General features: G+C 37.2%; 1 protein-coding gene across 2 annotated transcripts; it reads right to left on the reverse strand.

The window, feature by feature from the left end:
- Positions 1-10,384: 10,384 nt before the first annotated feature.
- On the reverse strand, positions 10,385-20,906 carry UVR8 (Regulator of chromosome condensation (RCC1) family protein). Of its 2 annotated transcripts, XM_008229301.3 has the most exons (12): positions 20,485-20,906; positions 19,521-19,707; positions 18,902-19,048; positions 18,551-18,632; positions 16,628-16,783; positions 15,718-15,891; positions 13,875-13,946; positions 13,510-13,581; positions 13,248-13,366; positions 11,913-11,998; positions 11,730-11,782; positions 10,385-11,031 (listed from the first exon to the last, which is right to left on the reverse strand). In XM_008229301.3, exons 1-12 carry the CDS (start codon positions 20,576-20,578, stop codon positions 10,945-10,947), a joined length of 1,329 nt encoding a protein of 442 aa, XP_008227523.2. In that variant the 5' UTR covers positions 20,579-20,906; the 3' UTR covers positions 10,385-10,944. The 2 variants fall into 2 exon arrangements, 1 of the variants encoding a protein (XP_008227523.2); XR_016125176.1 differs by lacking the exon at positions 10,385-11,031 and having other exon boundaries at positions 11,729-11,782; positions 13,210-13,366; positions 20,485-20,894.
- Between the last annotated feature and the right edge of the window lie 559 nt (positions 20,907-21,465).

The following is a 21,465-nucleotide window of genomic DNA, read 5'->3' on the forward strand; positions in this document are numbered from 1 at the left end:
ATTAATTGATTAATCACGTCACAATCTGATTAACAAAGTATTCCTTTCCAATACTATAATAATAATTTTAATGGTAATAGATAAGTAAATAAATAATAAACAAGTAAATAAATAACCACCACCCTTAGAGATTTCAAACATCAAGATAATAGAAATATTCACAATTGGAAATCTATATATATCACTATATATATATATATATTTTCATTCCATAACCATATAAATCCATAATAGATTTCATGGTAATTTAATCGATGAACAGTATTAACCTTTAAAGAAAATCCCTTATCAAATAATTTCTCATTCTAAACTCATTAAGCAAGAATTTCCATAAGATATTATAAAACAGTTCCCTAATCTCAACGTAATCAGAATAACTCGACTACCGGTCAAGACTCGTTTACAGTGGTCGTTTTAGTACTTCTCGAAGGGTAAAACTACCTCGGAAGACTCACGGTCAACCAAGGGGTCAAACTGCCAAACTTGGTCAACTGGGCCCGTAGGGCCCACGATCTCCGATTCTTGATCCGGGAGTTCATATAGGTTCTACACACTTTTCCAAACCTACTCTGCAAGTTTGGTCCAAATCGAACAGTCGGATTGCTTACAATCGCATGATCGGACGATTAACGTTTATCTAAACTTTAAATTATTGAATCAGAGTATTTATTTGGGACTCCGATTCTAGATCCGCGAATTCCTATACAATCCTAGAAGTGCCTAGATCAACATATTTGAGAATCAAATTGATCCAACGATCCAAACATATCAAACCCGGATATCGCCTAATATGCGATATTCGATCAACAGTCAAACGGTACCCAAAATGAAATCCGAGCATACCATCATGCTCGGGATAACATGAGGATCAATTTATGACCAAGAAGGTCACCCACATAGTGTCCACGCGCTACCACATGGAGTGGATCAACTTTTGTTCTTGGACCCCCTAAAAAGTTGATGTATGGCGGAATAGAAGGTCTAAAACGAGAGATTTTCAATTGCTTATTTAACCCCTTAAAAGCATAAATTTCTCCTATCCAACACAACCAGCAGCTAGAACGTCTCAAGAGGTTGAGAAAGCATACCTAGATCGCAAAATTTGGTCGTCGAATCACCCTAAAGAGCTTCAAATTTTTTCAAAATCGGCCTTTTTCACGGCTTCCGGTGATACCCGTGGTGGATTGAGGCGGCAGAGGGTTGTGGCTGGTAAAGGAAGAGGAAGGGGGTCATTTTTGGGTATAATCCCATGAGTGGTGGCGGTGGCTCTTGGAAGCCACCAATGAACTAAAAAAATGAGGCAGGGTTCTGCTCTTGAGGAGAGAGAGAGAGAGAGAGAGAGAGAAAGAGATTCTGGTTTTAAAAATCAGTTTAAAAAATTACGATTTTGCCCATACTTGAATTTTGAGCCCACTACGTGTATTGAGGATTCTGCTATGCGTCTTTGGTGAGCCTAGTCCCCTTGGACGGCTCGTCCTTGGCCACATTGTGGTTAAGGATTCCTCTTTGTGGTTCAGCCTAACGATTCCCGTGTTGGATTGTTTTCCCTAGTGCATGATGTGTACTATCACATATACCTCCCGTTGGATACTAATACTTGGAAACAATGGATATGGATACTTGGATACATGAAAATGGATAGCTATATAGTCTGCGCGCGTAGGACTTGTCACATGCCCACGAGTATTGAGGATTCTACTATACGTGATGGTTAGCCCAATTCCCCAGATGGACGCCTCATCCCTGGCCACATGGTTGTTGAGGATTCCTCCATGTGGTCTAGTCAAACGATCCTCGGGTTGAATTGTCTTCCCCTGATACATGATGATGGTGTGAGGTGTGATATATATATATATACATACATACATACATACATACATACATACATATTATATATATATGGGGATTCGTTTTCGGTTAAGATTCTTGAACTTGTGCTTCGTTAGTACTCTGTACAGGTATGAATGTTGAAATCATGGTTTGGAAAGTGTTGTTTGGCAACATACGCCTTGGATATGGTATGGTTGTGGCGATGAACGAATAAAAGGAAAGGAATTATTAAAGTGTTCAGTGGTTGCCTTATCGAATTTGATGTTGAAATTGAATCTAAATTGAATCGTTGGCATTATTTTAAATAATCGTATATTATCTGAATCGTGATTATTGATTTAAGAACTACATGTAGTTTGGTCCCGCACAAAGAGGTACGTAGGTAGCCTAAGGTTTAACCTAGGTGCAGCTGCAAAATAAACTGTTAAAGTTATGCATTATCTACATTATGCATCTAGGTAGATTGACTATGATACTATGTCACACATTTCAGTTCAATTGTCTAGTCTATGATTTTATGAAGTTTAAATATTATGTGGTTGTATACTTAGAGCTAGATAACCTTTGTTGAGAACGTGCTTATGTATTAAAGCCTTACTATGTTACTTGTATTTTTGTGAAGTTAGTTGTGGGCTCTTGTTCCTTCAGAGTGTGCACTAATATACTTGTAGGTTCAGAGATGTCAGACCTTAAGGCATACATGCTTTGGTATATTGGACCCTAGTATGATGCGTGACTAATACTCTATTTATAAAATCACATAGAGTTGGGTGGTGTATCGTTTTATACATTGAAAAGCATGATTTATGAGAGGAATGATTGTGAGTATTTTGACTACATGAGATTATAGATTTGTGAAGTTTTAAGAGAAATGCTTGGGTATATGAGAACTATCTTAGTATTAATCGTTATGGCTTTTTATTGTGCATGCTGTCAGTTGGAAGATTTTACATTATGATATTTACGAGTGAAAATTTTGGTGCATATCAGTTTTTCAGTTTTTTGCGCCCACTATGTGTCTAAGGACTCATCTTGACCCGATCTATGTCATGATGCTATTCATTTCCCCAAAATTCTTCCGGATTAAAAAGTGACCAAACTAACCCTACCACAGAGGGCAAAATTGTAATTTCACAATTAAATAATTTAAATACATTTATAAAGATTAATTAATTGATTAAAATTGGATCGAGATATTACAATTGATCATCTCAACCACTCACAGTGACAAATCAAGCTTCTAACGGCCGATGAGTTTCAAATTTTTTCAATGCCGTTTTCAGTGGCTATTTTGTTCAAACCAAGTATGGTTTTTTTTATCATCTCCTCATGCTCTAGCTAGTGGTTTAAGTGGGTGAGATAGATTTGATCATTAGACATCACCGGTGGCCATCAGTTTGGCCTGAAAGTGCCATCGAGCCCAGGGTAAAAGTTGTCCATGTTGTTGCTCTGAACATTTTGGTATAGGCCTTGCCCGGAGATGATGAGTTTTTTCATCACCGGAAACCTGAACCACAGCCATCAGCTACGACGCGTTTTGGACCTAAGATAATCCCCTCATCATCCTGACAAGAGATTGTCTTTTGATCAATGATTTGAATTTCGCCTATTATGCATCCCTTGATCATAAAGGATCGGACCGTCGGCTCGGTCCCATCTTGGAGTATGTTGTTCCTCATACCACTAAGATCATGTAGAAGTTTAAGAAACTAGATTCGGACTTTTGGATTGAGGATTCTGTAGTTAGGTTTGTCGATCGTCGGCCAATGGCTTGATCGACAATGATTCGACAGTTGGATCGTGACCAAACTTGTGGGACATATGTTATAGACTGTTGTTGACTTATATGAACTTCTGGATAGTAAATAAGAGGTTATGAGGTCCCTTAGGCCCAGTTGACCTAAATGGTGGGTTTCGATGGCTCGGTTGATTGGATATGACACCCCAACCAAATTTTAACTGTTCGTTTAATTTATTTAAAATTATCTAATTGTGAAATTACAATTTTACCGTTGGGATAGGGTCATTTTGGTCACTTTTTAATTCGGTAGGATTTTGAGGAATTGAATGGCATAATTACATAGAGCTCGTCAATACGAGTTCGTAGACACATAGTGGGCTCAAATCGGATTTTTAACGAGAAAGTTGTGATATCGGAAGTGCAATGACACAATCGTAATTTGGGAGAAGTCAAAATTTAAAATACCCCAAGTCAGACCTTCCCACACCCGTACTTGGTGAGTCCTAAGTCTGGTCAGTTCAAGTCCCACAAATATTCTCTTCATTCCCCCACATAAAGTCCCACAAACTCATCATAATTCCCAAACCCATCAGAACCTCATCAAAACCATATAGACCTATTCACAGGTCCAAAGCATCAACTTCCTGAGCTCAAAATGAAATAGTTACTTCTTCAGACTTGTTCACCTGCCTCTCTAGTAGAACATATTTGAAAACTAGCCCAATTGGAGAAATATAAACACCTCAAGTTCGAGGACGAACAGCTCATCTTAGTCTGGTACTATGTGTTATGCATGGATTTGTCTTTGCATGCGAGTTTTGGTTGCGATTTCCACCTCTATTCCTTGATGAAAGTTGTTGCTAAGGTCAAGTGCTACAACATATCCAAATTTCAAGGCAATCGGAGATGTCTATCTACCTTAAACCGTGTTCAAGGTGAGACTAGTGCTTTCTTACTCTTCCTGTTTGCTGGTGCCACACTAGTGTGAACTTATTCACTCTTGCATGTTGCCTTCTTCTGCTCTAATGGAATATTACCCTTCATTAACACAGACTTCTGCCCTCTATTTTGGTACTTACACCCCGAATCTTTGGATGTATGACTTTTGTTCATCTCCACAAAAATCAACGTAGCAAACTTAATCCCTATGCGCTTCGTTGTGTTTTTGTGGGTTATGCCACTCATCGAAAGGCTACTGCTGTTATCACCCTCATACCCGACATACCTATGTCACTTTGGATGTGACCTTTCTAGAATCTGAGCTGTTCTTCCATGACCCATCATCCAATTCTACGCTTAAGGGGGAGATATGAAGTGAAAAACAGAATTGGAGCAACTTGGAAAACAAGAAATTTTCCTCTGTACAGAAATGATCGATCATCTCGAGTCTGAAGCATGAGATTACCCTATTCCGAAATGCGATTAATTGCCCATTCATAGCGATCAATCGCCTGACCCACCTGATCCCTGTGAAGATATTTCTGATCTGAGTCTCATACCTATAGACAATACAAAACAACAAGATAAAGACCCCCTTCTAACTCAACAATACCAAAAGACCAATCTCCTGAGAATATCCTTGAGGTAACTACTCCTACTACACTTGTGAATTTAGAGGATAAATCTATTAGATACCAATTACCTTTCAGGCAAAATCGTGGAAAGCCACCAAATCGTTATTCACTTGATATTAGCAAGATATCAAAGTATGCAATTGCGAATCATGTATCCACTGAGAAGCTGTCTGAACCACTCAAGACCTTTGTGCATTAATTTTCTGTTGTTCATATCCTAACCAAGGTTGCTGAAGCATTTATAGATCCTAAGTGGATTCAAGCTATAAAGGAAGAGTTGAAAGCTCTTGAGAAGAATCAGACTTGGACATTGGAAACTTTATCATGAGGAAAAAAGATTGTCGAATGTAGATGAGTGTTTACCATAAAACACAACGTTTTTGGATATATCGAGCGATATAAGGCAAGACTTGTGGCGAAATGGTACACACAGACTTATGGTGTAGATTATGAAGAAACCTTTGCACTAGTTGCAAAATGGAATGTAGTTAGAGTCTTACTATCCCTTGCAGCTAATTTGGACTAACCACTACACTAGTTTGATGTAAAGAATGCCTTCCTACATGGAGAACTCACGGAAGAGGTGTATATGGACATTCCCCCTGGATATAATACTACTTAGACTGGAACAATATGCAAATTACAAAAAGCGTTGTATGGATGAAACAGTCACCACATGCATGGTTTGGACGGTTCACCGTGGCAATAAAGAACAACAGTTTCAGACATAGTAACTCAAATTATACTTTGTTCTTGAAACATCCGAAAGGGAAGATAACAGCTTTAATAATCTATGTTGACGACATGATTATTATTGGGAATGATAAACATGGAATATCTCAACTACAAGACTATTTGGATATTGAATTTGAGATAAATAATCTAGGTGGACTCAAATATTTCTTGTGGATTGAGGTGGCCCGATCACAACAAGGCATATTTCTCTCTAGAAGGAAATATGTCTTGGACTTGTTGACCAACACATGAATGCTATATTGTAAACCTATAGACACTCCTATTATTCAGAATCATCATCTTGGAGAATAACCGAATCAAGTTCCAACTAACAAAGAAATATACCAAAGGTTAGTGGGAAGATTGATCTACTTGTCTTATACTCGACTAGATATTGCTTATGAGGTAAGTGTCGTCAGTCAATTTATGCATTCTCCGAGTGAAGACAACATGAATGTAGTTATTCGGATACTTAGATATTTGAAGTCTGCACCTAGAAAATGACTTATGTTCTCAAAACGTGGTCATTTAATTATTGATGGTTGCACAGATGCAGATTGGGCAGGAAGTATAACAGATAGAAAATCCACATCCGGTTACTTCACTATCATGGGAGGTAATTTGGTTACATGGACAAGCAAGAAGCAGAAGGTGGTCGCCTTATCCAGTGCAAAAGCTGAGTTTAAAGGTATGCCTAAAGGAATTTGAGAACTCATTTGATTAAAGAGGTTGCTTACTGAACTTGGGTATAGACCTACATCTGTAATGAATTTCTTTTGTGACAACAAGGATGCAATAGCTATTGCACATAATTCAGTTCAACATGATCGCACAAACATGTTGAGGTAGATTGACACTATATCAAACAGAAGTTTGAAGCTAAAGTGATATAGTTTCCTTTCGTAAAGTTTAAGAATCAATTGGCAGATATTTTGACAGAGGCAATTTCCAGTAAAGTGTTCCACAATTCACTGACTAGTTGGGTATTGGTGACATCTATGCACCAACGTGAGGGGGAGTGTTGGCGTGATTTGTGGACCATTGACTTTCTTTCTTTACACACCAAGGATTCCCATTATAATTATATTTGATTTACTTTAATTCCTGATTTCCTACTGTAAATAGAAATAGGAATTTATTATTTACTTACTCATTAAAATTCCGTTGTACTATAATTATGACCTCATACAAAGAGAAGAAGAAGAATACACAAAAAATTCCCACAAACAAATATTCTCTCATAGTTCTCATATTTTAGCATAGGACTCCTCTCAATTTCCAAGGGGGAATTCTAGGGCCAGTCTTGTCACTAGCAGCTTCACTTTGTGCCAAACCATCCAACAAGCTCAAGTGGTCCAAGGCACACAAATTCACAGGACTTGAGGAAAGGGTTGTGGTGTAGTATATGGATTTAGAAGGACCATTGGACACTCTAAAATTAACAGAGGTTTTGGGTGCTCAGAAGCACCAAAACCCAAGCCCATTCTTGTTGAGTCCAGTCATATGGGTAGGCATGAGAGAAAAAAGCCATGGTGGCACTTCCTTTTGACAGTTGTTTACATACAAACCCTTTTTGGCAACATCTCTTGATAGCTCCTTACGAACTAGCCAAAACTCAAACAATAAGGGCATACAAATAACCAAGTATGATTATTTAATCTTATGCCTAGTTCAAACCTCACCATTTTACAACCTTGAGAAAAGGAATGGAAGAAAATAGAATGGACTTTGCTAGGAAAATAAAACCTGGGAGATTCAACCCTTGGAAGTTAGAGGAATCTCTGACTTCCCTCTTTATTTGGGTCCCTACGAATCACTAAGTCCAAGTACTTTCACTTTTGATCTTAGATGAGAATGTAGGGAGAAGAAAGAGGTTAGAAGATTCCTATAAGTGGAAACTAATTAGGATTTGACTAGGGGGAATTTCAAGAATATATCTAATTTATGTAACCTCAAATCCTTATAAATTGAGAATTTGTAAAGAGGAAGAGAGAACTTAGTTTGGACACAGGATAAGAGGGGGGAGTGGGGTAAGAGAGGCACACATGTACCACTTACGCTAGGTCTTTGATTCATTCTCAAAACCTTTCAAGCCACAAAGGAACAATTTTGGAGGTTCTGGAAGCACATTCATGTAAAATCCAAACTTCTCTCATCTTCTTTCATACTACCTTTTTAACCCACCAAAGCCACCATGCTCATAACCTTACCCATTACAAAGCTCTTAAATCCCAAGCACAACCAAAGGAAAAGTTATTTCATGCGAACATTCCGTGTTGCTAAATTTGTGGATTTTTAGTTCACACATCAAAAGCTTCTCATGATAAAACTAAGCAAATATTGATTCAAATGGTGATCTTGCCATTACATCCCAATGAGCTATTGAACATTATTAAAGCATTCCCTAACTGTATGTAAGGCCACTATAGTATGATGGACTAGGCATCCCCAACTACTATTGTTTTTTACTTCCCCAAAAAGGTCTTTGGCAATCTGAATGCTATGCTTCTACTTCTACTTTTCTGTTTGGATACATGGTAACATGTCCCCCGTATTTGGCGAGGAATGAGCTAACTTCTTCTAGCGGGGAACATTCCAATTTCAATGTAATCTCCAACCCAATGGGGTAAAAGCCAAATTTCGGGTTTTTAGTCCAAATCCATCTCCAACCCATGTCATGGGGCTAAAAACCTGCCATAGCAAATAAGGTGGGCTAAATTTTATTTAGGATTTTAGTTGTTGTATGCATTTTAATTTAATGTTGTTGTACTCATTTTCATGTTAAGTGAAATTATATTATGTTTTGAAATTTCAATTTTTTAAGGTTAAAAAATGTTCAAAAAATTATATCACGAAGGTTTACATAAAAATAATATCAAGAAAAATTAACAACAAAAAAGGAGTTAAACAATTCTTAAACAATTTAATAAAGCCACCAACGCAGGGGTGGAGGAAGAAATTGTTTAAATCCGAACAATACATGAATAGTTTTGTTTTAAAAGGGAAAAATTTGGGTTTAGCCTCATTTGAGTTGGAAATGGCCCAAAGCTCAAAACTCTTTCAAGTGTTTTGGGTATAATGCTAGAAACTCATACACATTCGTAAGTTAGAGCTCGACTCATCCTTATGGCATCAAGTCCACTGCAGCGCTACAAAGATATATATTTTTTAGTGATGCTAAATGAACCCTAAAATTAACTGAGTACATCCTATGATCTAAGTACACCATATATTTTTAATCAAAATGTGAAATTAATTAAGTACACCCTATTTAACTATCAAAAATACTCCTGGTACACCCTAATACACTTTATCACAAACACCAAACCCACCTTGCTGCCAAACTTGCTGCTTAACCCACCAAAGCTGCTGAGGTTGATTATGTCAAACAACTGTGGAAGAACAGGCAGGAGCTGAGGGTGGAGGATGCCGGGATTGCTGTCCTGTTTGGTTTGGAATGCTTTGCCTGGTTTTGTGCTGGGGAGATTGTAGGTCGAGGATTTACATGTTAATGGTTACCATGTCTAGGTTATGGGCTTGGTTGTTGCCAGTGGTGCGGCTTCTATTATTGCATCTGCCAAATCCATTATAAACGAAGGAGTACAGCCAAGGGCGGCACTCAGCCCCAATTCTCAATGCCCTGGGTTTATACCATGAGTTTATAGCCATTGACTTAATATAGCCTTCACGTAGTTTATAATAGAAACATGCATCCTTCCTGCAAGATTGAATATTAGTTGTAAAAATGAGAAGCAAAAGAAAAAAACATTCCTTAATATGGCTAGAGAGGAGAGGAGAGGATTGACGAGAGCGATTTTGTAAAAGCTCAGTAAATATCATATCATCTTACCTTGATTTCAAGATTCATTTTCAAGCATTTAGACAGGAAATGTTGAATATAGTGTACTTATTAAATTATTTGTTTCACAATTCAATATATCATTTTTAGTCATTTTATATTAGAGCAAATTAGTAATTCAATAAATACTTTGGTAGTAGGGTGTACTTAATTAATTTTAGGGTTCGTTAGCAGCACTCATGTTTTTTGGTCAAGAGCGCTACAAGATTTTAACTATAAATGAAGGGCAACTATAATAAAACTCTATTATTTAAATGACTTATTTCTCTGAATTGCAAGAATTTCATCTTCACCATGTCTGTTTTAGCTTTAATGGTAATTATATTGTTTATTATTGATCAAGGCCAATATTTATTTGTCAAATTCGGAATTTTCACTTGTTTGTGCTGTAGCATGGCACATTATGCTTATTGTATCATATTCCGCATGTTTCTAAACGTGCAACATAGGAGTCAACACTCTCAGGAGTCTAAAAATGACCCCAATACAAAGCCATATAGCCCAAGCCGACTGTCCCTTCTCAATGGCACCAATGACATCCTAGGGAACTCTTGTCCTAGAAGATTCGTTTTGTAACCCTTTTTGTTACACATTTAAAAAAAAAATTTAAATTAAATTAAATTAAAATGGCACCATGGCACTAAATGGATGAACGCATGGCCATGGCCAAGCCTAAATGCTCACATACTCTTAACAATGCATCTGGGCAAAATTGCATCCATGATACAGATCCCATAGCATAGCAGCACCGTTCTAATGTTGTGGGCTTGAAACTTAAAAGGCAGTGAGTCAATATTCTTGTTATTATTGTCACATCTTGACATGCGTCTAGACCTACTGGACAAAATAGGAAACCCTACATTTCTCATATGCAGACCTCAGAAACATCTAAATGCATAGGGAAATGCAGTACAAGTTCCCCCCGGCAAAATAAGAACTACGGTTGATGTGTCCTGTATGTGGAAAGCAATTCCAGCGGAAACAAATCACCATTGCCTTCAAACAAAAACTGTTAAACCAACAAGGGTTTGGTATTCCGTTTACATGCATTGTGTTTCCAACGGCACAATGATTTCCAAGCATGAGAGATGAAGGCATGTGTCAGTAATGGCTTCATTTGGTTCACATAGAACATTCCAGGAAGTTTGGAAGCCAGGAGGACCTGTCATCCTTGTTTCTTAAATACTAGGACATCCCAAAGATGATCAAAACCGTATGCGTTTCACGTCGGACTCTGGAACACTTACATCATTCCCATTACCCTTGACTGACGCAGATGTTTGCCCTCGGACCTGCAGAATCAATCAAGCCAATTACCTCTTTGTTGTTAACTTCTGTTCTCAAGCTTTTAACCGTAAACAGTTATCAAAGTCCACTTCACCAGACTAAAAGAATATAGAAGAAAACAGAACAAAAGAAACCATTTCTTCAAGAAGATTACAAGTATTATTAGTTGAGAAAACATGTGACAGATATAATAATTGCATTCTAATGGTGTGTTTGACTGAGATTTCAAAAACTATTTTAAATACAGTGTTCAAACTATTCAATTGGAAGTTTCCAGTTGTTTAATAGTTGTATGATTTCTGAATTGAAGAGTGAAAACATATTTTGATATTTTCGGTTTGTTTTCACGAAATTAAACAGAGAAAACTGTTTTTGAATGTAGAACAAAACATGCCCTTAGGAATTCAAGCAAGGTGAACTTCTATGATTGGCATTCCTTTTTTATTGATCACATGCTTCTTATTTTTATATTTCCATGGATGGGAGGTCAGAGGTGATGACTTCAACACTTGACCTTGATTTATTACTTACATGTGTCAAAAAGTGGAAAAAGATGCAATTGTGCACATGAGAACATGTTTTTTTTCCCTTTTCTTTCTCTAATTGCCTAAGTCACCTATGGGAATCTGTTTCTCAGTATGCCCTCAACTATGTATCTTTTTTATTCACTTGGATGTTGAACATTTATGGGACACAAACTTACAGTTTCATCTGGAACAACAGCATATCTCTCTGATGGTGACACCCAAGTTTTCCCTGTTCAAGGGAAGCAGAAGAATGAATTCAAAGATCTGACAGTATCAATAACAGGTTTTTCACATCATAAGAACATAGGAGAATTTTCAAGTGAGGATGACGTAGGCATGCAATGAAGGGAGGACAGCACCTGTTGCTGGATCAACTTTTGAAGATTCTATCTGTAGCCTGGTAGATCCATCAACACTCAAAGACTCTATAATTGTTGGAACATTCCTTCAGTCCAAAATATACATCATCAGTTTTGAGACTTAAAAAATGAAAGTTGACATAAGAGATAATGCCAAAGATGAAAGTTGACATGCAAAATTGCATAATTCAACCTGGATGAACCTCCCATGGTACACCCAGTTATTCATAGACTGACGGGTGCAAGACATGACTACAGGAAAGAGCAATTTTAATGTAGAGCAAGAACCCCAAAGTACGCAAGCTATGCATCGTTGGATTGATATTGGTCTCCATGTTTATTTTGATCTATCTAAGAAAGGATACAAAAATGCATAACAATTACCAGAATCAGATGGCAACAAGCACTAGCCGAGACTAATACTACAATACAGACTGATCCTAGATTCTGCCTGGAATAAGTAATCAAGCATTGAAGGATTATTGAATGAGTAACTTTAAGTGTTAGATTTCAGAGAGACAGACCAGCGGCCCACTATTCATGAGTTAATAACTTGAACACTTCTCCATATGTCTGTTATTTCCATAACTACCCTATTCATACACAGAATTGATATTTGTTGAGGATAGGTTTAGATGAGAATAAGAGAATCAATGTATTATCACACAAATGAAAAGTATACACTGGTTAAATAGAATTCCAACATATAAACTCCCCAAGCAATCAGCTCTATAAATCAACCTTTAAAAAGCTAACAGCCTTCAATTAAGCTAAGAGCCTAGTAATCAGCCTACATTAAGGACAATATCACAAATCTGAAGCCTGTCAACAAGTAGTTCTACATTTTGCCACTCCCTATCGTATCACAACTCTTCTGAGTGTATTGTTGATTTGATTTAATGATAATGATAATCTTACAAGTCCTAAAGAAAAAAAAGTTTCATCATTTGACTCTCCTATATAAATTTCAAGAATCTTAAGGTTTTTATACTCTTCTTGTCATTGACAACATAGTATCCCTGAGCTGAAGTTGACCAACAGTTTTGCTTAAGAATCTGTATTTCATGATTTAAAAACCAATTTTTGGATGCTGTATGTGGGGATTCAGGAACCTACAAGTTATCCCAACATCTGCAAAACTCACAGACCTGGAACATCTTATGCAAGTATCAGAGAAAAATACCACAATGGCCATCACATTTGTTAAGTTTGTTGATTTACTACTGTTCCCAAAAGCTTACACTAGTAGGATGTGGATTGAAAATTATCTTTCATCCTAACATGTATGAAACAATACCTGGTGCAGAAACATTCAGATGTCAAGATGTAAATTACCGGTCAATTGATTCTCCATGCCCAAGCTGTCCATTTGTACCCCTCCCCCAGGAGAACACATTTTGTCTTTCAGTAACAGCAAGCGTGTGTCTCCATCCACATGTTATTTGAACTACTTTCTGCAAATCCAAAATGCTTACCGTTAGCCATCAAAAAATTACCAGGTAAGGATTCAAAAGAAGAAAATCTCCACAGAACTGTATATCAATATCATGGGCTATCTTAATTAATTTGGGGAGATACAGTAGTAATAAGAATGTGCCTGGTCATGAGGAAATTTAACTTGCACAGGAGAACAGTGATCAATATTGTCCCCAACTCCAACCTGTCCAAACTGTACACAAAATGGAAAAAGGTAAATAATTAATGAGAAGGGAAATGAGGAACAAGACTTGCTAAAGAAGATGAAGTGAAAAAGAAAATAAAAGGTAGGCACAAGTTTTCCATTGACCTACATAAGAAAGTAAAAAAGACATCTACCAAGTCATAGGAATTTGAGTGTATGTTTGGAAAGAGAAATTGTGCAATAAGACGTATTTCAAGGCCCATGTTCATCTAAGAAACAATTATTTATGAACCAGGAAAAATTAGTTAAAAGTAGAAATTAAGGGAACAAAGACAAGCAACCTTATTCCAACCCCAGCCATACAGTTTTCCATCAGATGTGAGTGCCATAGTATGCCTCCAACCGCCAGCTGTCTGGTAAGATTCAAGGCAAGAAGTGATTAACACAAAGGACTACAAAGAAACAGTTGCATCCATCATATCTAAGTCAATATCTATCCAACACCAGTTACTCTAATAAATGCTTCATATGTTAATTGAATGTAATCCGCTGCATAATCTAGCAGACGAAAAAAGATATTTCCTGAAATAAGTTCAATGAAATTAATCCAGTCAGAATTATGTACAAGTGCGTGCACGCACACACACACACACACACACACACACAGAGTCTACTGCTTTCGCCTTTGTTTTTACTTTAGTTAGCAAGGAGAAGAATGATGGGCAACCAATGGTTGCAGAACCAATACATTGCGACCCTCGTCCCCCGCAGATACCCCAGGGACATACAGTTGGAGATGCATGGGTTCGGCACTGTCGTGGAGCAGTCTGGTCCCCACACATCCTAGAAGAAGGGGATACTGTCGGATGGGGAGCTTATTTGGTTGTATCAATAATTAACTCTGACATTTGGTTGTTCCAGTTTAGCAGTTAAATGTTAACCAAAAACCTGAAGGAGTTTGGTTCGCAGGAAGGAATTTATGGGCAATCAATTCCAATGTTTTTTTTTTCCTCACAAAATCAATTATCTTTAACGAAGATGCCAGCTTCGGCTGGCAAAGTCTCTTGTTTTGGTACAAGGACATGGAAGTGAATCCCATCAAGGTTCAAGATTTCACAATGGGGAACAGTTATACCTCCTGCCCTGCAGCACAGGACAGTTTTTTATTAATCACCTCTTTACTAGTTATCTATTTCTGGAGAAACTACGATACTGAGGTAATGTCTTAATTTACAGCAGCATCCTTCAGATTTAACTTTCAACCACCTAAGTCTTGCTGTCTAAACCATTCCATTAGCCTTCATTCTATATTTGTTCATTTAGCTCCCAGTGTGATCCTATAACATTGTTGCATATTATGATATGTGCATCTTTCAACTACAACAAAATTTTGTTTTTGGAATGATAACAGAGTCAACATATATAATAAAATTATATCCTGCTTTCTAATGAGTTGTCCCAGGCATACGATAACACTGAATGTGCACATCTCAGAGGCAATTAAAGGAAAAAGTTTTTGCAGGCATCACATGTTAACTACTGACAATATCAAGATCGCACAATCAGTAATTGGGCAAAGATGTCAACTAAATGACTAGATGCGCTTTGGAAAAACTGATACATGTCCATGCCAACCATGTGTCTGAAAAAAGTATACATACGTCTGAGTATTCTATTCAATACTTCAAATGAACGTGCACACGACGACAATATGACTCATCTGAAATTATTCAAAACCAGAATTCATCTCTGACCACATTTTTTCATCAGTTTTTTCTTTTCCTTTTAAAGTCTCATGGGATAGTTTTTAATACTAGTTAGTTTGTTAGATTGACTATTAGAAAATCAATGGACACCAAAAGCTTAAGCAGTTAGGAAATGGGCCAACAACCTATAGCAAGTTAACAAATCCCCTTCACTTACAGTAACATCCGCACAGAGAGAGAGAGAGAGAGAGAGAGACACACACACACACACACACAGAGCAACAAATAGTTGAGAAATGGAGATGATAAATGTCAAGCTCTGATACCATACTAGACAACCACAGACCCCAAAAAGAATGAGAATACAATGCAATATCAATATAACAAATAACAAGGCAGGAAACTAGCACCAAGGTTGCTGAAATCTTAAAATAAATCAAGAAATGATTACATTAGATTGTAAAAGCTAAGAGATCACCTCACAAATAAAGTTGTTACTCAAGGCTTCTAGCTTGTGAGGAACAAGGTGATCCTCAAAATCCCCATGTCCAAGTTGACCATATTTGCTCCACCCATATGTGTATAATCGACCCAACGAGGAAACAGATATTGTGTGCCGCCATCCACACGCAACCATAACCATCTTCTCACTCTGTATTTTTTAAAAGTATCAAGTTCATCTTTTATGCAACCAAGAAAGCAAAGGCAGTAGAGGGATTTGAACCGAGTAGAATGTAGAATTTGAAAGATAACAGAATCTTTACGAAGAGCAGCTCATAATAAATCTATCGTCAAGAACACCTAGGATTTGATGAAAGGAGTTTTTAATCGGTAACATAACGAGTTTAGAAGAAAAAAAATTGAAAAGAAAAGCCTCCAACTACAACCTGTGAGGATACAAAATAAAATCATCACATGGGAACTTCATTAAGTGAGTCATAGAGCGGGGTAAACTGGAATTGCCAGGGCCTGCTAGGTTAGTTTTTTTTGTTTTTTGTTTTTATTATTATTTGAAGATAGAGAAGGAAAATGGGAGAATAGAGAGAATAGAGATGATGGTTGTGAATGAGAGAGGAGAAAATGTATACAGAACAATGCATTAAACAAAACCAAAGAGGAAAAAATAAAAACAATTTTACATAGTTTTCTTTTAGTTTTAGTTCTATGTATCTCATCTCATTTCTTATTCATATCTCTGAAATATGAATACTTTTTAGGGGAGCTTTTACATTGTCCTATGGCACATTGGCTTCATTAACTTTATGTAAATTCCGTTTATACCTTATTTTATGTTAATATCATTTTGTTTCTTAGTCATCTCTATACTTAATAGCATAGACGCTGGCTTAAAATCAAATAAAGTAAACAAAACCAGATCTTAGACATACATTAACCATAGAAACCTTCTCCGGAACCAAGCGATCGTTCCTGTCACCTAGGCCCAAGTTTCCATATCGGCCCCAACCCCATCCATAGAGTGATCCATCTTCTGTGACAGCTGCAGTATGTTCAGCACCAGCAGCAACCATTTTGACAGATATTCCCTGCAACAAAATACAAGAAAGTCATTGCATAAACCATTTCAAGGAAATATAAATGTTTATTAGAAATAACATCAAGGTTGAATTATAAGAAATTGACAGTAAAGACATCCATCAAAGCTCCTAACCACTAAAGATTGATTACAAAGAAAGGAATGTCACTAAGGTTCTTTAACAATGATGTACATAAGAATGCCAAAAATCTAACTCATGGCCATAAGAAATCTACTTCTCCACCTTGTTTAAAATGTTTTGGTTGTTTCTTTCAATTAAAATTGTTCAAAAGTTAGCCTAACTGCACACTCCAAAGAGTATTTGTCTTCTTAAAAATCGCAACACCCATATCATCCACAACCTTCAAAGAATACCAACTTATTGGCATAACTCATGCATCCCAAACATATTAAGTAACCTGACCCAAAGTTCCACAGCGTGTGATCAAAACTAAATCAATTCATGGGAGCTTTATGTTGACAATTTGACCAATCCAAGAGGGATAGATGCAAGAACACTGATCATAACCCCAAACCAAAAAAAAATTAGAATACGAAACCCGACTAGAATTTTAGGCTATTAACTGCCACACTATGAGGCACCGATTATGTGACAGAAAATGAATGACGAGTACGTGACAAAAGGTGAGAAAATGGAAGCCAATCAATAGTTGGCAAAGAAATTAGTGGAAAAGTTGAACTTTCTGGACATCCAATAGATCTCTAGAGAAGATAATGTCAAAGCAGATGGCCAGGCATCTTCAGTGTCAAAGGATTGCCAAACCTTGATCAGGATCATTCCAATAGAACTGTTACATTTGAATGGATTCAGTTATTCGATATCTTAAGAAAGGAATGGAGCCAAACTAAAAAATCAAGGCAAGAAAATTAAGAACAGCGCACTACCATTATGAATCACCAACTCTGAGACACACAGCAACAGAAAAAGAAAAACAAAATAGAAAAACCAATCATCACTTGGCGATCCAAAGCATTGCACAACAACCCTAGTTCCACTAGAACGGTTTACCCAAGCCAATAGAACAAGGAGTCCTATAACATACATAAATAGGACTCAAATTACAAAACAGGAAACTTAATCCCACAGGGCCGACCGGCCAGTTTGTACAGAGTGCCACAAGCTTCACAAACACATCTGCCCATCCGGTCACCGCATTGCCACCGACCAGTCCCCGGATATTCTCCATGCATTTGAAAACTAATTTGAGCCACTATTTCAACAAAGGTAGGCAATCATTTGGGCAATTAGTAATTTTTTTACCCACAAGACAAATGGGATTTGTTGTTCATTAGCTTGTGCAATATTTATTGTAATATGCTTAATGAGCTCAAAAGAACATCAACATTAAGAAGAACCAATCTCTACTCCCTGTTCTGGCTGATTCGGCTCAATTGGTGCTCTCTATGCTTTCCCAATTTCTTTGGAGGGATAAGGTTTGGTATGGTACGCTGACAATGTAGTCTTTGGATGTTCAACACTTTGGTTACTGAAATCTCTCTGACCTGATGCCTCTAAAGCTTTTACGGGTTCCAATATCTATCCTCATAGAACTGAATGATTACCCATATGGCTGCATAATGTATTATCATTCAAGGTCCCCCTCCCCCATCATGAAATCTAAGACAATATCTAGGGACTTCATGATATAGACTGAAGAACTCAAGCTTTAATTATTACTAAACTACACATAGGCAGGGATCACCAATGTCTCAGGTAAAGAATAAAAAAAAGAACAAAAGAAATAACCTACAATACCTGAAACGCTTGAATCTTCTGTGGCACAAGAGAGTCTTCTGTGGTGCCAAGACCAAGTTGACCATTTTGATTCCGCCCCCAACTTGAACAACCAAAAACAAATCATTAGATTAGTATTTGTATAACCCTTGGATGACTTTTACCCAGCTCAAAGGAGTGGGAAAGACAAGGGCAACGGGACAAAGGAGAATATTGATAGCAAAACATGTGGCCACTTTGGTGTTGAGTCGATAGTTCAACGAGATAGTAACTTCAAACTCAAGTTACAATTCGAACAATAGAATTGTGTGTGTGTGTGTGTGAGAGAGAGAGTGAGAGAGAGAGAGAGAGAGTTTACAAAACATAACTAACCTTTGCACCTCACCTTCCATCGTCACCGCCAAACAGTGGCTGTCCCCACAAGCAATTTGCCTTATCCTCAGACCATATAATGCCTTTATTGGCTGAGGTGTAAACAAGTCACTGGAATTACCATGACCCAACCTCCCAAAATCACCCCTGGAAAATAACAAAACACTAGATACTTATTAAGCTACAAGAAAGCAAGAAAAGAACTGAACAATAATAATTCACTTAACAGGGTGATGCCCTCATTACAAATGCATCCAGTCAGCATAAATAACAATAAAACTTTTGTACACAACTGACGCCTCACTCTGCTCCATAAGATTTATTCAGCCTTAATACTATATGTTCTTATATTTAAATTAATCATGAACAAACTGATTCAAATGAGTAGTTGAGAAATATGATAAGAATAAAAGAAAATGAAATCAAACAGAAATGGGAGTATGAGCACTGGCGCCTATGAAATGTTGTGGTTAATGGTGTTTGAATTAATAAAAAACAAAAAAATTTCAAATTAGTAATAACAGTTGTATTTCTCACAAGACACTCTATGACCAAGTTTTGAAAAAGGACAAGCATAAAAAGAAAACATTAAAAAAAAAGTTGGAAGAAGAGAACAAACCATCCCCAACTATACGCTTGTGTACGTGAGTCAGAATAAGCAATTGTATGATCAGCTCCACAAGTAACAGATACTATTTCATGGCCATCCAATGCACTCAAATGTGTAGGTGAAAGTCGATCTTCAGCGTCACCATGGCCTAACTGCCCATCCTCTCCTCGTCCCCAGGAGCAAAAAACATTTTCAGCTGTGCATTACAAACAGAATAAGTATTGTCCCCACTCCCATTCAATATGTGCCTATATTAGATTTGCACGATGACCTCAACGATATTTCCAAATAAAAGGAACAACAGCAATAGCTAGCAAAGTAGCAACAAAGTATATCTGAAGTAATCAACCTAAAAGAGTTAAGGCCGTTACAGAGTAAAGCTAAGATTGCCTAAGAAGCAGATGTTGGCATATATGCCTATGAGAAAATGGATGGTGTCTACCCCCATTGCAGGTCTGGGAGGGTCAGATCAATGCAACCTTGGTCCTGCTTCACAGCTGAGACCACCAAGTTGAATGTAGCAGAGGTATTTGCTTGTTTCTTTGTTTTTTTTTCTTTTGGGTAACAAACAACTTTAAGTTTGCACAAGGCTTACCCATATTAGCATATATTCATATAAGGAAGCAAAATTTCCAAAGATCAAGTCGAACCGGGGGTTTAAAAGAATGGAACAAACATGTTTTTGTTAACTTGCTTCATAAGAAACTACATAGCTCTACTTTTTTTAAAAAAAATTCTCCAAAAAGAAAACAGAGAAATGGCAAACACTTGAATATGTTAGATGAAGTCATTGGTGGTGGAGGAGACTTATCAAACACAGAGAGAGTAGCGATTGTGAATCGAATCATGGGTGTTTTACTATTTTCCCAGCAGCCAAACAAAGAATAAGGAAAAGTGTAAAAGGGCAAGTAGAAAGAAAATAAATAAATAAAGGAAAAGGAGAAATGAGGAGGAGATAGGAAGCTTAGCTTACAAAGAAGAGCAACAGAGTGACTGGCACCAGCGGAGATGAGAAGGACACGGTGGATTGGAGCACCACTGACTTCACTGGCTCCCTCTTCTGCCATTTTCTCTCAATATCTCTCCACAGTTCAAAATTCCCACACACAAAAATAATAGAGATAGAAAAGGAGTCCAAAAGTCTCCTCCAACTCCAACCGGGGAGGACTTAAGAAGAGAGAGAGAGAGAGAAAAAAAAAAAGGGGTTAGGAATTTGCTTGTGCAGAAGAAAGAAAGAAAAAAAAAAGAAGTAATAAATTTGGACAAGTGAGTGAAATGGGGGGACGATTGTGGGTCCCGGTTTCTATTTATAGTGATAGGGATTGACATGTGCTCTTCTTCCTTGTTACAGTGAGGCTTACTGTTTCAGTGAGTACTTACTGATGGCAGAGACTTGGAGAAATGGAAGAGAAACTGAATTTGTGTGAAAGGGAAATAACGAGGAACTGAAACAACGGCATTCATTGCGGACGGCCCTACCCACCCCCCTGCATTCTCAACCGCACACCTGTTTTTCTATCTGATTTAAATTTTTTAATAGGAACTCAACTGCCGTACTTCCAAGTTTGGTCTCTTCCTCTTTTGAAAAGTTTGTGTCTACGGGCAGTTAAAAGCAACTTTAATGGTTGTATGTAAATTTTGGGGTTAAAAGTCACATTTACATGAGAATTAGCCTATTCGCATGCGCGGAGGTTTTTTATAATATAAATTTATAAATAAATTTAATCCTAAATATGTATTTATAAAAAAATTTAAATACTATTTAAGCATAGAAATACACCCAAAATCAACCACAAAGTCAACAATTGTATATTTTTTGGGTATGTTTATAAATAGGTTTTGAGTGTATAATGATGGGTTTTGGGTGTGTTTATAAAGTGTTTTGAGTGTTGAGTTTTTTTTATAATTTCAACTCCCATTTTGGGTGCTTTAGTGAAACTCCCTTTTTATAATC

The sequence above is a fragment of the Prunus mume genome, linkage group LG3 (assembly GCF_029339155.1).
Source record: "Prunus mume cultivar Tortuosa linkage group LG3, ASM2933915v1, whole genome shotgun sequence".
NCBI classification, from domain to species: domain Eukaryota; kingdom Viridiplantae; phylum Streptophyta; class Magnoliopsida; order Rosales; family Rosaceae; genus Prunus; species Prunus mume.